Below are 16,176 nucleotides of genomic sequence, written 5' to 3' on the forward strand. Positions count from 1 at the left end.
ATGATAATCCGTTGGATCAGGCATTCCAAACACAGCAAGTGGCTTCAGAAACTTGCATTTTTATGTATCAGGCTCCCGCACTGCCTTTGCCAAGCTGTCTTCCCGGTGCATACGCTAACACTGGATTTGATACTAATAGCTGTCATTTGGTGCAATTCACTAGCAAGGGAAGAGTGATGTGCATTATAAGAAAGGCAAAGAGGAAGGGACAGCACAGGTGTTTCAAAGTGCCTGAGTTTGACTCAGGTGAGAGATTATTGTGGTGTATGTGTGTGTGTGTGTACGTGCATGCGTGCATGCGTGCGTGCGTTCTCTACAAGATAGAAACAGGAAAAGATGCAGAGAGACAGAAAGGGAGAAATAGAGACAAACAGGAAGAGAGAAGAAGGGAGAATACAAGACTAAAAGAGAGGAGGAAAGAGAGAATGAGAGTAATGGCAGTGGCTGTTTGTGTGAGTGCATTAACAATGCTATAAAGTGGGCTCATCTCAGGACTTCCCATATAACTGCCATCTGTCTGGTTGTAAATCTGTAGGAGGCGGGGGAAGAGATGGGAAAGGGGGTTGGGGGGGGGTGGCATAAGCAGTAGTGACATGCCATCTGAGAAGAATGACAACCCATTTGCAAATACTTCCTGTGCTTCTATGACATAGAAGACATCTCGCCATGGCAACATCAGCAGGCACGCCAACATGTAAATTGAGAGTAGTGACATATCTTCCTACATTGGTTCACGGAGCCGGTGCTGGATCATTGTGAAGCATGCACGCCGTCATGTCAGTGATTGTTCTTTCAGACCGTTAAAAAAGGTCTCTGGTTTGATTCAGATGAATTGGCTGCTGTCCAGTGCAGACATTTGTGTGAGGCAGGCAGAGATATGATACACACACTTTAATTTTTTTCTTCAGATGCATTAGCTTTGTCCTCTACAGGGTTTTGTGTTGTGTTTTTTTTTTTTTTTTCATGAAAAGGGATCTTTCCAAGGTCAGAGAGGAAGGGGGTTGCAAGTCATCCGTATTACAGCACCACCATATTAAGTTACACCAAGCATTACATTAATCTGTCAAGATTGCAATAAAATAGAGATCAGGATTAGGCCAAGTGAAAGTGAATATTTTAATCAGGCATGTATCTGTGTCCACTGTCCATAAACTGACCTGGGAGTTTATAGATGAGTGAGGGAAGGAGGGAGAGGGGGATATTTGGAGTGGTCTGCATTATGATTCCATTTTCATTTTATTGCCCCACCACCCCCACCCCACCCCCCTACCCCCACACCAACCTCTGTCTCTTCATCCCCTCTGCAGGTCTGACACCACCTACCACGCCCCCACACAAAGCCAGTCAAGAGAATCCTTTCAAAGCATCGCTCAAAACCAAGTTGTCTTCATGTTCCTCCTCAGCTTTGGCATGCAAAAGAGCCAGGTTGAGCGAGTTGGGCCCCGGCGCTCTGGCCCCGGCCCCAGGTGCCTCAGGCGGGGGCCCCAACAGGAAGGGTCCCGAACAGACTGAGCTTTATGCCCAGCTGAGCAAAGCGTCCACCGCCCTCCCTTACTCCGCCACCCAACACACAGTGGTGGGCGGCCTTGAGGAGCATCGCAGCACTAGCAACAATAAGCGGGCGGCGCCCCGTGGCTACAGTGACCATGACTATTGCCAAGCGTCAGCTAGCACTAAGAAGGACGGCGGCACAGCCACTGTTACCATGACTACAGCAGCGGAAATGACAGTCACCTCAGGTGCCACTGCTGCTCCCATGCCTACTGCAGGCACAGTGGAGGACAGGCATGTCGAATGTAAGGACTCAGCCATGCCACCATCCTCTTCATCATCTTCATCTTCTTGCTCTCCATCATCAGCTTCATCTGGTCCGTTGGCTAAGCAGCAGAATTTTGCCTCTGTGGATGGAGAAGCAGTCCGGGTCCAGGGGTTAGGGAAGCAGACCCTTACACAAACCACCCAGATCCCCTCACAAGAGGCCACTACTGACAGGGACCAACAACACCCTTCTGCCACCAGCCGGAAGCTCCTGTGCGACCAAGAAATTAGAGCAGAACTCAACAAGCACTTTGGCCACCCTTTACAAGCCCTCTACAGTCAGGGTGGTCAGGAAAGAGAACCAGGCAGCAAACCGAACAAGTCTGCAGCCCCTCAGTCCCTCAAGGAGGGAGAGGACGAGTACTTATCCCAGAAGCTGCCTGGCTCCAATTACCTGCATCCAGGCTTCCTGCCCTTCCACGATGAACTAGAGCTGGGTGAGGGCCGTGAGAGTCGCTTCCTCTATCCATGGGAGGGCACCCCTCTGGACCTACTCTTTGACTGCCCCCCCTGCTCTCCCTCCTGTTCCCCACCATCCAGCTGCTCCCCTTCGCGAGGCTCCGTCTCCCCACCTTCCTCCCTCCTCCTCTCGCCAGGCAGGCCTTTCTGCTGGACCAGCGGCGGGTCCCGCTCCCGTTCTCGTTCCCACTCCGGCTCCCGCAGCTCCTCCTCACACTACCGAAGGCGCTCTCTCTCCAGCTCACCTGACAGACGCCCCTCTTCCTGGTAAGTCATCTCTCTCTCTCTCTCTCGCTCTCTCTCTCTCTTTCTCTCTTGCACACACACACACACACACACACACACACAGACATCGAGTGTTTTTTTTGGCTGAACCTTGGCTGCACCCCACCCATGCAGTTTAAACAGGGCTTGGAGCTGGCAGGGGGTCTAGCTTAGGAGTGTAAAACAGGCTTGATCAGTCGTCAGAGCTGATGTCAGACAGAATAGACCCTGGAGACTCTTAGCACGGGCTCTTGACCTCCTGCTAGTCTTTGCTTTGCTTGGACTAAATGCAGATTAGATTTGGCAAGTCTTACACAAAGCCAAGTTGTCTGCAGTTGTTATGCTAACCAATTTCTGCCTGTTAAACCAGGTGGCACTTTCATTTCTCTGAACTAACAGTGAGGAAAGACGATTGGTTGAATGGTGCGATGAACAATGAACAAAAAGGAAAAAACCCAAAACATGAAAGGTGCCAGAGGCGCTGGACTTTTGAACAGTATCAGTTTTCATCTTTAGGCAGGGAGTTATATTTGAGTGTCTTCCTAACACTCCCCTCCTCACTGGCTCCTTTGCATGCTTCTGTTTTGTGTTTGATGCCGGGGCTATTGTTTTAAGCGGCAGCTGTTGTTTTTACTGAGTGGCAAACCCTCCTCTTTTACATCCCCAGAGATGAAAGCCAAATCCAGGCTGTGGGAATGTAGTCTCAAAACCCCTCTCAAAAGAGACTCCTATCATCATAGCACTGTGTGAGAACTACATTTCCCATGCTTCCCTTTGATCAGCGCCAAGGGGGTTTCTGTTGGGTGTTTTTGGTGGAAGAACAGAGTCAAACCATAGTTGCTGAGAAAGATGTGAGTAAATTCAGTTTGTCAGTAGTAGTTCATTGAGCCTCAGTGTAGGACTCCAGTGCAGTGACTCAGTTAGTTTGCCTGATTATTTAAAGGTCAGTTTACTCCACAGAGCCAATAGAATCACTTTATCTTTATTGGGACCTTGTTCTACACCAGCTCGCTCACAGATTATATCGTAATAGTCCCAAATCATTTGATCAGAATCTGACACTGACAAGCCTTCTGAAAAATGCTGGATAGGGATTAGAGTTTTGAAAGTGACAGAACAAGAAGCTTGTTATATTTTGATGCAAAGAAAGATAGAGAGAATGTCAGCCAAATAATTCTCAAAAATGTTCCACTCTGTTCAAGTTTCACGGCGCAAGATCCTAGATCTTTCCAAGCTGCCATTCCTTTGCTTCACTGAGCTTCCCAAAGTTCTCCCCCTCCATTATTCAGCTCGTCCTTCTTCAGCAACACTTCAATAATTAAGCATCAAGCTTAAGGAGTGCAGGGGTACAAGCTCTACAGTCGGGCCACCGGGGCCTGCAGTATTGACCATTTCCTCATACAACATAGATAGCAGGTGCATGCTCAGGTGTGTGAAAAGGAGAGAAAGTCATGCACGCCTTCTGGGTTAGATTAGGACAAGGCCAGAATGCTTTTATCTGGAATTAACCCAGTTTCGACCGTGTTAATGGGTATTACAAATATCAAAGAAGTTCATTTGGTTCCCAAAGCCAAGAGGAAATTAACCAAGGTGTCACAACTTTGCGGCAGCCAACAGTATGTTTCATTCCTTTTTAAACATGTTTCTGCTGTGTGAGATGAACATCACTCCCAGGTGTTGGTAAAAATAAGTTTTCCTGTTTAACATTTTCTATTTCTCCCTCAGGTCTCGTCACAACACAGATTCAAGCACTTTTCGCTCCAGGACTTACAAGAGCCCCCACCCTCAGTCTCGATCTCCTCTCAGCCGCAGGCCAAGGTGATTATTTGAAATGAATTATTTAACCTCTCATTTGTTTTGTGTGCGATAAACCTTTGTTTAGTCACATACTTCAAGTCGGGACAAGTGTGTATTCTCCGAGGCTGCCTGAGAATTCAAAAGACCTCACTGAAGAAGCAGTCACAGTGAACAATGAACTTTTCCCTGTCACCGCTCAGAGTTAGTTTGATTTCTCTGCGATTCCCTCTCCACATCAAGACCGAAGCCTGTATGCAGTCTGTTCCGTCCACACGGGGACCCCTTGACAAACATTTGGGGCAAATATGTTTAATTGATCATGTTTTATTGGACTAGTGACAAGAGGATCCCAAATCATACTGATGCACATTACTTCACTCATGAGTCGATGCTCCCAGCTGTATAATGATGCTTATTCAACTTAGTGCCTCTGTAGTTTTCCATGAGCCACTGCAGAGGGGACCATTTCATATGCAGAGAAGTACTGACACAGTGCAGAGAGAGAGAGAGAGAGAGAGAGAGAGAGAGAGAGAGGGAGACTGACACCATCCCAGTGCTCCGAGCTGATTTGGCACCCACATGCCTAATGACACCCGACAAGCCCGAGAGTCGCTCATCAGTCGAAAACTTAACAGACACGTCTTGTGCTAGTGTGGGGTGGGGGAGAAAGTTGCACTTCTTGATGAAGCCCTAACTAAGCAGAAAGTAATGACATGTGAAGTTGTGCTGACAGTTGCAGCTGCCTGGCTCCCCGACCGCGTTGCTCGCCGGCACTCCCGCGGGCCTTTCCTGCGGGCTCCGTAATCATATCAATGGCAAAGAGACATCTTATTAACATGTCCATTTCCGTTCCTTTGCAACCCCCTTCTCCTCCATCAGTGGTGAGAAAAAAAAAAAAGGGTGGGGGGTGGGGGGCGGCGACTGCTCCTTGGTGAACACTGGCAGTTGTTCTTCATCAGCGTCAACAGGGGAGGGTAAATTTAGAGGACAAGTGAGGACAGTGATGTCATAAGTCTCTCATCCTCCACAGGTATGACAGCTATGAGGAGTACCAGCACGAGAGGCTGAAGAGGGAGGAGTACCGCCGGGACTACGAGAAGCGGGAGTTCGAAAGAGCCGAGCAGAGAGAGAGGCAGAGGCAGAAAGCAATAGTGAGTCAACAAACACAACTGCCATCTCATTTCTTCCGTCCCCCCCCCCCCCCCCCGTTGTTTTTTTGTTGTTTTTTTTCTGTGCTGTACTTTACGCCTTTCCTGCTGCCACTGATAAAAGACCGCATGCAATCACTGCTGTGGCACATGTACAAATTCCTGCAAACACACAGAAACCTCCCACAGACACACACACACATTACTTAGGATGAGACAGCCTCCAGCCCAGTGCCATGTGCCTCAGCGTCTCCCTCCGCTGAAAGAATATATACAAAGTGAGTTCCTGAATGATTCAGGCGACAGGCCCTTCCTCTTTATCTCCGGGTTGTGTATTTTTAACGTCTCTGTCATCTGGAAACACTGTCGACTCTTATTAATCACACCACAGGGGTAAAATGTTAAAATAGTGGAAAACAGAAACTAGGAGAGCAAGACGGGGAAAAGGACAAAAAAGGAAACGGCTACTGATTCTCTTGAGCTCTTTTTTTTTTTTTTTCCTTTTTCTTTATCTATTTCAAAAGTCAGCCCGATGCAGTGAATATCATATTTTCTCCCATGTCTCCACTCTCCTTGTCTCAGTGTGAAATTACTTTAGTTTCCAGGGAGATCACGCTACTACCACCCGCTGATAAAGCGCACTTTAAATGATGCAGTAATGCAAACGTGGCTTGGCATGCATACATTTTCAGAGATGGAGAGACAAACAATTACGAGCAGAGAAGCTCAAGCTGTCAGACGAGGTTTGGGAGACCAGGGATGTGAAAGCGTCTCCTTGTGTGTGTGTGTGTGTGTGTTGTGTGTGCGTGCGCGTGCGTGCGTGTGTGTGTGTGTGTGTGTGTGTGTGTCTGTCTTGTTCTGTTTTTGCCTCGCGCTCTCACTCACTCACACACCCACACACACAGGCAGCCCTCAGGGTGCCATCAAGAAGAGACCGCCTATTTATCAGTTGTCAGCAACTAAACCCCTAATTCAGCAAATACTTTTTTTTTTGTCTCAAACAGTATGTAAGCAGCATAAAAACAGTCATCTGTAGTTAATTTATATATTTCTAGGCTACTCTGTATAAGTCAAACGGGGCAAAGGTGAACTTTGAGTTTAGCACCAGGCAACTGATTTACATATATGTTACGACTACCCTCAAGACAGCATTCAAAATTTCAACAGGCCTCAATGGACTTGCCCCAGTAATGGCAAGTAAATGAAGGAATAAATAAATAATACTCATGATGCACTGTAGCCTCGGGCTTGTGCTGTATTATATGATTAGCAGATGCAATTAAACTACTCAAAAGCTATAATTGCAGCCTCGTGCAGTTTGTTCCAAAATTATTCCGCTATGACCCCCACGTCCTCTGAGGTTCAAGGAAATCCATGTTTTTTGCCCCGTGGCTCACTGCCGCAGCTCTTAATGCTCCCTCTCTGTTGTATATGAATATCCTTATAATATTAACAGACCTCTCAGTTAACAACCCCGCCTACTTTGCTGTGTATTGTAAGTTTGAGTCCCAAGTTGGAAAGAAAGAAAGAAAGAAAGAAAGAAAGAAAGAAAGAAAAAAAGAAAGAAAGGCAGAAACAGGCTTTTCTGATATATGGCTGAGTCACCTCGCTGCTTTATTTTTAGACTTCACGAAAGAAGAAGCAGCCCCAAACTTAAGATTTGATAAAAATCACTGCCTCTGGTTGATGAGTTGCAGAGAGAAAGAGGAATTGTGGTGCCAAGGCAGATTGAAGGTGCCTCCAAACTGCAAGTCTATCAGATAAGAGGAAGCAAGCTGAACCAATCACAGAGGAACACAACAGACAGACAGGGAAGGGGGACAAAATCGGGGGGCCCAAAGTCAGCCGCAGTATCCACGGGAGTGATCAAGACCAATTCATTAGGGCTCAGTGAAGAAAGAGAGGGGAAAGGGAAAAACACACTCCCCCTTTTAATCTCCTACCTCTGCTCTGTCTTTCCTCTTAACGAGCAGGAGGAGAGACGGGTGGTGTACGTGGGGCGACTGAGGTCCAACTGCACCCGGACGGAGCTGAAGCGCCGCTTTGAAGTCTTTGGCGAAATTGAAGAATGTGCAGTGAACTTGAGGGACGATGGGTAAGGCCCCCAGGACTCTCTGTGCATGTGTGTGTGTGTGTGTGTGTGTGTGTGTGTGTGTGTGTGTGCATCTTTATAGTAGTCTGGTATTAGTGTAGAGCTATAGTAGACATTTATTTGAGCATTCCTAATTATAATCATAATAAAAATGATGATTTCAAAAATCTCCTGCTGTAACTGCTGAACTTAGAGCAGAGGCGAGTGTTTTAAGGTCTAAGACAAAGACAGAGCTTTTGTAGTCTCAGAGCGTCTCCTGATTCATCTACGTCTCGGCCTACAGAGCCCCAAAGATACACATTTATTGATTCTCTTTTGCATATAAATAGCGTGATCGTCATCTAAGACAAGCCCCCCCCCCCCTGTTCAGTTATTGTTGCCCCACAGCAACACTCTGACGTATCATTTTCTATTCTTGACCAGGGACAATTTTGGCTTCATCACGTACCGCTACACTTGTGACGCCTTTGCCGCCCTTGAGAACGGACACACCTTACGCAGGTCAAACGAGCCTCAGTTCGAGCTGTGCTTTGGCGGACAAAAGCAGTTCTGCAAATCACATTACACAGACTTGGGTAAGTGCAGCTTTGTTGTTCTCTGCATCAGCCCCCTGCAGTCATGCAGTATATTTGCGTAGCTGGGAGGGCTGTCAGTGTAAAGAGGAAAAGGGGAAAGAGGGAGTAGGGAATAAGACAGCAAAAAAAAAAAAAGAGGCTTGAGTGATGTTTCCAGATCAAAGGAGATCCATCCAAGGTTCTTGCAGCCTTCAATGTGTCCACCAGGCATTTGCGGCTCAAAAAGGGCAAAGAGAGTTCAGAGGTCAGACTGTGAACACGCAGAGAATAGAGCTCCATTTCCTCCCTGCTGGTCGCATCTACAGCAAATCGAGGCAGCATCCATTACTCATACGCACATGGGACGCTTGTTTCTACCGTTTTGATATGAAAAGCGAGACATTAGTGAGAAAGATGGCACTTAAAAGCACGCGAGCAGCTGTGTTCAAGGTATGTTTCCATGTGCTGCGTGGGTGTGGGGATCACTTTAAGAGCGTGGAGAAGAAGAGGGAGGAGTAGAGAGGAAATTAGGAGGGAAAAAAGGCACAGCAGAACGAAGACAAGGAAAAGAGATGAGGTGAAGAAGAAGAAGGTGGGAGCAAGGTTAAGTCCCAGAAACCCCTCCTCCCTCTGGAGTGAGATTCCATCTGTTGCCAGCTGTTACGGCGCTGAAACGAGGTAGAGCCTTGATGTGGCACGTAGGCGCCCGTCATTTACATAGAGGGAGGGGCCACTGTGGGAGCATACCTACTTACTCGTACCTACTGCCTTTGTTGGGAGTTCGGGGGGTCGTGGGTGTCAGCGGCGTAGCAGGATTCATCTAACATATGTGATTCCTGAGAGTAAAGGTACACATACATCTGTAGCTGATGTACTGTATATGCAGAGCTTCCATATGGGTCAGATACATAGATCTCAGATAGGAACTGTAGCTGAATGACGCATTTGATAAATAATTCAAGCTATCAGTGAAATCAAGACTCTCTCCTCCGGTATGATGCCCTTTATGACATGTGAAGAAAGAAAAGATTCTTTTTTTTCCTTCTGAAGCTGCACAATGATAAAGGTGGCAGTAATCGAGCAGCCATATTGAAACTTAAGTGAGACATGCCTCATTATGTTAAGTGTTGCACAGCCACAAAAGATCATCTCCTCCGTTTGATGACATATCAGATAGATATTGACTCTTGCGTCTTGCAGCCAGTCCCCCCCCCCCCGACATGTGTTTACCAGCAGAATGCGAGGTCAGGAATGAATAAGGCAAAGCTACAAGAGGGTCAATGGGTCACTTAGAATAAGAGCACTCTCCTCAATAAATGAAGCGGTCACTATATATTTTTCAAAACACATGCTCGAAGCCATCAGCTTTTTAAGAGAAGACATGATGAGAAATTGACACACAGAAACATTTGCTAATCCTAAAGCCTTGAGGGTAGACATTATGCCGAGATTGACTAATCAGTCTACTGAAATGGAAAGGCCTTCATTTGACCGCCTCTTTGTCAGGAACAGGCTATTTTGGTCGTCCCCATACTGATAGCACAGGATAAAGAGATTGAGAGGAAGGGAGAATCTTATAATAGTGTGGTGTCCAACCTCCCCACCCCACCCCCACCCCTCCTTCTCAATCTTGTAGGCTCCCGCTTCTTTCTTTCTTTTTTTTTTTTTGTTGTTTTCTGAGACACTGTCCATTAGTTTTAAGTAGAGCACCGGGATATTTTTCATCCCTCAAGGTGCGCTGTGTGACGCAATCTCGCCCTCGGCCATTGCATTAGATCACGACTGGCGTCTCCTAGCTGCCATGGTCATTCCCATTTCTCAAAGCTCTTGGAGTGTGCTGCTGGGCCCTTTGGGGGCCCCATTTGTGAAGCTGTCTGTTGTCAGTGATAAGATACTCTATGTATTATCAGGTTGATCGGGAAAAATAGGACATATGGATACGCTCTCACATCTGTGGCCTCTGTGTAACAGAAAACACTTTTTCCTACCCCCACTATCCGAACTCCTCGCTCGTAGCAGTTTGATTGAAACAATTTCCATCTATTAATTGTGGCCGAACAACAAATAGTTCAGCACATAAGAGCTCATAAAATATTATCACCAAGACTGACAGTTGGTTGTGCATTTTCCTGTTTTCATGTTACTCATGAATTTGTGGCCAGCACTTTACTTTCTGCAGCCAGAGACCGGGAAGAAAACATTTTCTTTTTCAGGAAGATGGACATCTAAGCTTCATAGCACAGTGACTATCAGATTAACACTGGAGCCAGACAGGAGCGAACAATACTGTCGTAAAGGGAGAATATTCTGTGAGCTCTGATCATAAACTCCTCTGAGAATACAAAGGTGAAAGTCTTGGTATAGGTGCATTTTCAAAGAATCCTGCTCTGCTCAACTCTAACCACAATCCTCCTCGCCCGCCCTCCCCTTTCAGATTCCCATTCGGACGACTTTGATCCAGCCTCCACAAAAAGCAAGTATGACTCCATGGATTTTGACAGCTTGCTGAGGGAGGCCCAGCGCAGCCTGAGAAGGTAACCAGTTCAGTGGCACCTGCTGTCTGTCACCAAGAGGGACTTCTTATACCTCACTGTTGTTTCTCGCTCCTTTGACGACGAGACTACCAGAAGTTTTACACTCTATGTCGTAGAGTATATAAGAATAAGTCTATAGACCTATATCAATATAAATGAATATATCAAAAATAAAGTTTACATGAACATAGCTGCTGAAGAGCTGGGAAGAGACATTGCATTCTGGGAAAGCCAGTGAACCCTCAGAACCTGGTGCACAGGTTTGGTGCACTCTACTGCTGTACAACCATCAGTGAAAGAAGAAAAAAAAAAAAAAAAACTTTAAATGATTTTTTTTTTTCTCTCCAAGCACTACAATGCCCACAATTCTTTGGGGGTGAAAACATGCAGCTTGTTCAGCCAGATTTGTTTTTGTTTTGCAGTTGATTTTTTTCTTCTTTCTTTTTGAATCTGGTGTTTGGATCTGGTGTTACATGACAAACAAGAGTTTAGGGAATTGTATCTTGGAGGTAAAATTCTCAAGGTAACATTGTTGTCTACATTTTAAGGAGAAATGTAGCCGTGTATTTACAAATACTATAAAAAGGAATATTTTTATTTTATGTACATATCGGATAAAGTTCTTTATTTGTTACAGCTATGCACTGTAAAACGCAGCCTTTTTTAAAAATGAGGAGAAAATTTCTTAATCCAGAATGTCGATCTGTAGTTATTACAATACTGTAAAACATATTGTACACCTACATGATGTTTAGAAGACATGATATGATTGTAAAAAAGAAAAAAAGATGTGTCCGACTGCTCATTTTGAGGGAGCATGTGAACAAACGTCCTTTTTTAAGTTATTTTGTTGGGGAAAAACAGTCAACCATGTATAGTTTTCTCTGTTTATAAAGTTTCTCAATCAGTGTTTTTTGCTTATAACAACCAGTGTAAAATGCATTTTTAACGTGTTTTTCATGATTGTAAAAAAAAAAAAAAAAGGTACCCCATTTTTTATTAATTATTTCTGAAGCAATCAGTATATATATAGATATATAACTCGGTTTGATTTCATTGCTTTGTATGGTTCTCCTTTTGATTACCTTCAGTGAGAGAGAAAACTGCATTCAAATCTTTTCAATCAGTACAAACACATATTTATCTATTTATTTTAATATTAGAATCAAAAATATTTATGGGCTCCATTTCACATGGCGTACCTCATGAAATTTATTTGCTTATTTATGTTGTCCTTCGATTTGTGTTATTTAACTTGTAATCACTAGACAGGGTGTACAATAAATGGTTTGATGGGGATAATATTACCTTCTATGCCTTTCCGAAACAATCAGAACATTCAGCTAATCACTCCAGCAGCCAACCCCCTCATCATTTCAATGATTTCCGTCTCCGCTCTCAGTCAGATCTGCGGCTCGTCGCTGGTTTTTCCTTTCCACACAGAAGCAGAACATGAAGCAATAAAATGATTTTGCAGGAATTGTGTTGTACCACCACAAACACTTGTTGTCATCGCTCCACTCACGCTTGATTATGTGAATGCCAAACAAAAGTTTACAATTTCCTTTTCCTGAATTTTTTAAAGATCTTGTATTTGATGTACAAAATATATATATACAATGATGCTACTAATATTATTCACAATAATTACAAGATAATTAATAATAATAACAATGATAATAATATAAATGAAAGAAAAAACTATATAAAAAGCAATAAATTATTTTTCAGAGTTGTATTTTAGCTCCTACTGTTGTGTGATTTTTGGACTTGACCCATTACCCAGTCGCTGGTAGTTAGGACTCCATTCCTGTATCTTGGCATTTCATCACCGTGACATCACCCTGTGCGGTAAACACTTGAATGTCCCCACTCCCACCTCCTGCTCTTCCCTTTAAAGATGTAATTGAGTCTATGTGATTGTAATGCACGCATTACCTTGTGACATCTGTGCAAACGTGACTGACTCTTAAACTCCACCCCGTGTGTAAAAATGTGTCGAGTTGAACCTGTTTGTTGTGTAGTGCATGGCTATTACAGGATGACAGTCGGTACAGTATATACCACTTTGGATATCTGCCTCACAGCTGTCTTTACTGGCAGATTTTTAAATGACATTCTATCAGCCTAGAGAAAACTACTCAACAATGTATCGCATGCCGCCCCATCCACCACCACCCACCCCCCCCACCCCCCACTCACAGTCCAGATATCACAGCGCTGTCGACATGACATAAAAGGTAACCTTGCGGTTTCTGGTTCAATTAATATCCCGTTTCGAGCGCGAGCCAAGTAATGACAGAACCAGCTTCCATCACAGGAAGGAAAAATCTTTTGCAGGAAGGCGTTGCTGATCACAGGCTTCCTTTCATGGAGTTTGACTGTGGAGACAAGAAACGGCTAATTTTTATGATGCAAAGAGGCAAAAATTGGCCAAAGGAAGGATAAAAAAAAAAAAAAAAGCAAAAAAAAAAGCCCTTTACCTGTGTTTTAAGACATTGTTTTACTTTTTTGCTGTCTGTATAGCGTTTGGGTAATGGTGTCGTGTCCCATTTGATAGATGTGGCTTTAATCATTGTAATAAAAAATGCTTTGTAAATTGCCTAGAGTAGCAATATATTATAACACCTTATGGTTCAAATTTCAACTGTGGCGGACTTTTTAATAATGTGACCTACTGAGGACTATGCCACTGCTTAAATGTTTGTTGGGTAATCATGTTTCTTTTGGAAGGACAATATGTGTATGAGCAAATGTATGTGTGTGTGCGGGTGTGTGTTTGTGTGAGTGAGTTTGTGATTTTAGGCAGGTACGTGTGCGTTTCTGGAAGTGTGTTTGTGTGTGTGCGTGCGTGTGTGTGTGTGTGGGAGGGGAAAGGGGGAGGGGGGGTCGCTGTGGGTTGTTACCAGTTTGTGTCCTATCCACGTTGCCTTCTGCCAAGTCCTTACCAATGCCTTTGTGGTTCTACCTATTGTACGACTTTCTTGTGAATTTTATTTTTTATGTGCAATTCTCATCAGCCTCACCATGCCAATAAAGGGAAATGTGTTTGAAAAAAAAAAAAAAAAAAACTTTCTTTCTTTTACTGGCTTCCCTATGATCTTCCTTTCCTTGTGATGAATGTCTCTTCATCAGGCGCTGTTGTACCACTTTCACTCAGCGCTGTGGAATGATTGTGATTTGTGCTCGCTCTGATTACTATCAAGGAGGGATCCTTGAGCTTACTAAAAAAAAAAAAAAAAAAAAAGGTAGATTTAAAAGTTATGAAATCAAATGCTTGTTGTAAATGTGCATTCAAAATAAATTCATCATCCCTCCCTCCTGTGCTTATGTATCAAAGTGTTAAGTGAAAGCTGACTGACGCAGGAGAAATGACACGAGCCCATCCTCAGCACATCTGTCTCTCTCTGAAGTTTCTCCCCTAATAAAGAAACTCAGCTTAATTCAGAGCAGCTTCCCTCTTTGATATTCATATCACCTGGGAGAGAACACTGTAGTCTTTGTCTGTGTCCACAACTTGACTCCACACCATGAGTCTGCAAGTTAATTAAAAAGTTGGGGGGAACAATTTCATTAACACAATGGAGAGCTATAGTGAGTTGATGGTGTGCTTGATATTCAGTGGGGCTTCATTATGACTATAACAGCCCCCCCCCCCTTTTTTTTTCTCTTTAACACACACACACACACACACACACATAACTTAGCCTGGGAGCTGGGATCACACCAGGAGCTTCCACCACGTCTTTTTTTTTTTTTCACTGGTGCAAAGAGAAATATGGGAAGAATGTGCATTAAACTTTAAGGTTGGGGGTCTGATTGTGTTTTTTATTAAGGCCGCTGTTTAGCCCCGGAGAAGAGAGCGGCTGGCTTTCATTTCGGCTTGGCTGCCGCATTACAGCGGGAGGTCTCCTTCTGCTTGCCCTTTCCACAGAATGAAACTGTCCCTGGAAATCTCTCCTCTCCCTGTCGGCTTTCTTTTCTCCCACCTCTCTATTTCCATCATGATAGCATGGCTTTTTTTTTTTTTTTTTTTTTATCTGTTATGTGTCTTTTTTATTATTAACCAGTAGATAAGCAGCTATCTCTACTCCAGTTGGAAGTAAGTGGTAGCCTTGGAGATAATGGGGTTTGATGGGGCTGGGCTCTCTGTGGGACAAACACTGTTGTTGTGTAGCGCTGTATTTTATTTGGCATCTGGCTGTGGATGCTGTGTCGGATGCTGTTGAAATCCTGGACATGGCACGGACTGTTCAGTCTTTGTTTCCAGCAATGTGACAAGAATGTGTAAATGGTTTGCATTTTGGTGGCCAAGCAGTCGAGAGCAACTTGAAAACGAAACGCTGCAGAATTTTGGCAGCTCCTCTGTGAGCATATCATCCTACTACTGTATTTTTCTCACGGTCCTGCCTGTCTCAGTATCATGTAAGCAGGTCAGGGTGTGGAAAAAGCCGTCTTCGATAATAAGATTAGATTACTGAGACTAGTTAATTAAAGCCTATGGGGTGGAACATGAGCAATCCTACCGGTAATTTACTATCAAGAACACTTTTTTTTTTTTATTCTCGGCGTAACACAAGATGTATCAAGAGTACAAATTTCCCTTCTGTATCAATGAAATAACAACTGACATTGAAGCAACAACATTTATCTCCTATTCTATCACAATAATTAAAGTTTGCTGACACTGATTATCTCTGACTACAAGGCTGGCAGAGAGAATAAAAACAAGATTATAGTGTGCCAAAGACGTAGGATTAGGGAGCTGCTGGTGATGACAAAATAACATCAAAGACGCGATGCCGGGATGTGATGCTATGTCACTGACTTCTCGCCTCCAGTGTCCCTTCAAGGTTTCTCTTTGCTCAACTCCCCAAACTCCTTTTCACGCTCTGTCTCTCTCTCTCTCTCTGTCCCTCTTGTTGCCTTTTATTTTCAGAGGATTTCATATGAGCTGAGCGTCGTCAAACACTAATCTGTTGCCAGGCAGAAGTCAGCACTCCTGCAAGACTTTGCCAGAACTGGAGGAAGAAGCTAAATTTTGAAGCATAATAACATCGTGGCTGCCATAGCTGCAGGCAAGATGCTGTTATTCCATGACTGATTAAGTCACGTGGTCTGTGGTGTAATCTTGCAGTGGTCACGGGATCTGATGGCTTCTCATTTGATTGTGAGAAAAATTAACTCTCCCCGCGGCGGTTTCTGGACCCATCATTTTGAATGAAACTGTGCATCTTGTCCCTAACATCTCTGAAAGTGTTCTTGATGAATCAGAACACAATGAACCGCTAGATGTTGCTTGGCTTCTGTTTATTGAAATTGTTTGCACAATTTTTTTTCCCCCCACAAGCCTTCTATCGTATGCCACCTTATGGGAGAAGATAATGACAGTGCTATTAAAATCGCAATCTCCCTATCTGGCATTCTAGTTTCAGCAGTTTCTGCTGTTAAAGAGTAATGAGGAACAGAAGGACAGTATTCTTCTTCCCCCCAAACTATCAACTTTGGGG

General features: G+C 44.3%; 1 protein-coding gene across 5 annotated transcripts in view; it reads left to right on the plus strand.

The window, feature by feature from the left end:
- ppargc1a (PPARG coactivator 1 alpha) overlaps positions 1 to 12,849 on the plus strand; it is a 37,461-nt gene extending 24,612 nt beyond the window's left edge. For 4 of the 5 annotated variants that reach the window (XM_022758732.1, XM_022758735.1, XM_022758733.1 and 1 more), the window contains exons 8-13: positions 1,308 to 2,544; positions 4,267 to 4,359; positions 5,369 to 5,489; positions 7,460 to 7,581; positions 8,002 to 8,153; positions 10,567 to 12,849. In XM_022758732.1, the coding sequence (XP_022614453.1) occupies positions 1,308 to 2,544; positions 4,267 to 4,359; positions 5,369 to 5,489; positions 7,460 to 7,581; positions 8,002 to 8,153; positions 10,567 to 10,670 (1,829 nt within the window). In that variant the 3' untranslated portion in view covers positions 10,671 to 12,849. The remainder of the gene's footprint in view (positions 1 to 1,307; positions 2,545 to 4,266; positions 4,360 to 5,368; positions 5,490 to 7,459; positions 7,582 to 8,001; positions 8,154 to 10,566) is intronic. The other variant, XM_022758734.1, reaches the window with a different exon arrangement.
- Positions 12,850 to 16,176: the final 3,327 nt, after the last annotated feature.

This window comes from Seriola dumerili, unplaced genomic scaffold (genome assembly GCF_002260705.1).
Source record: "Seriola dumerili isolate Sdu_G_001 unplaced genomic scaffold, Sdu_1.0 BDQW01000309.1, whole genome shotgun sequence".
NCBI classification, from domain to species: domain Eukaryota; kingdom Metazoa; phylum Chordata; class Actinopteri; order Carangiformes; family Carangidae; genus Seriola; species Seriola dumerili.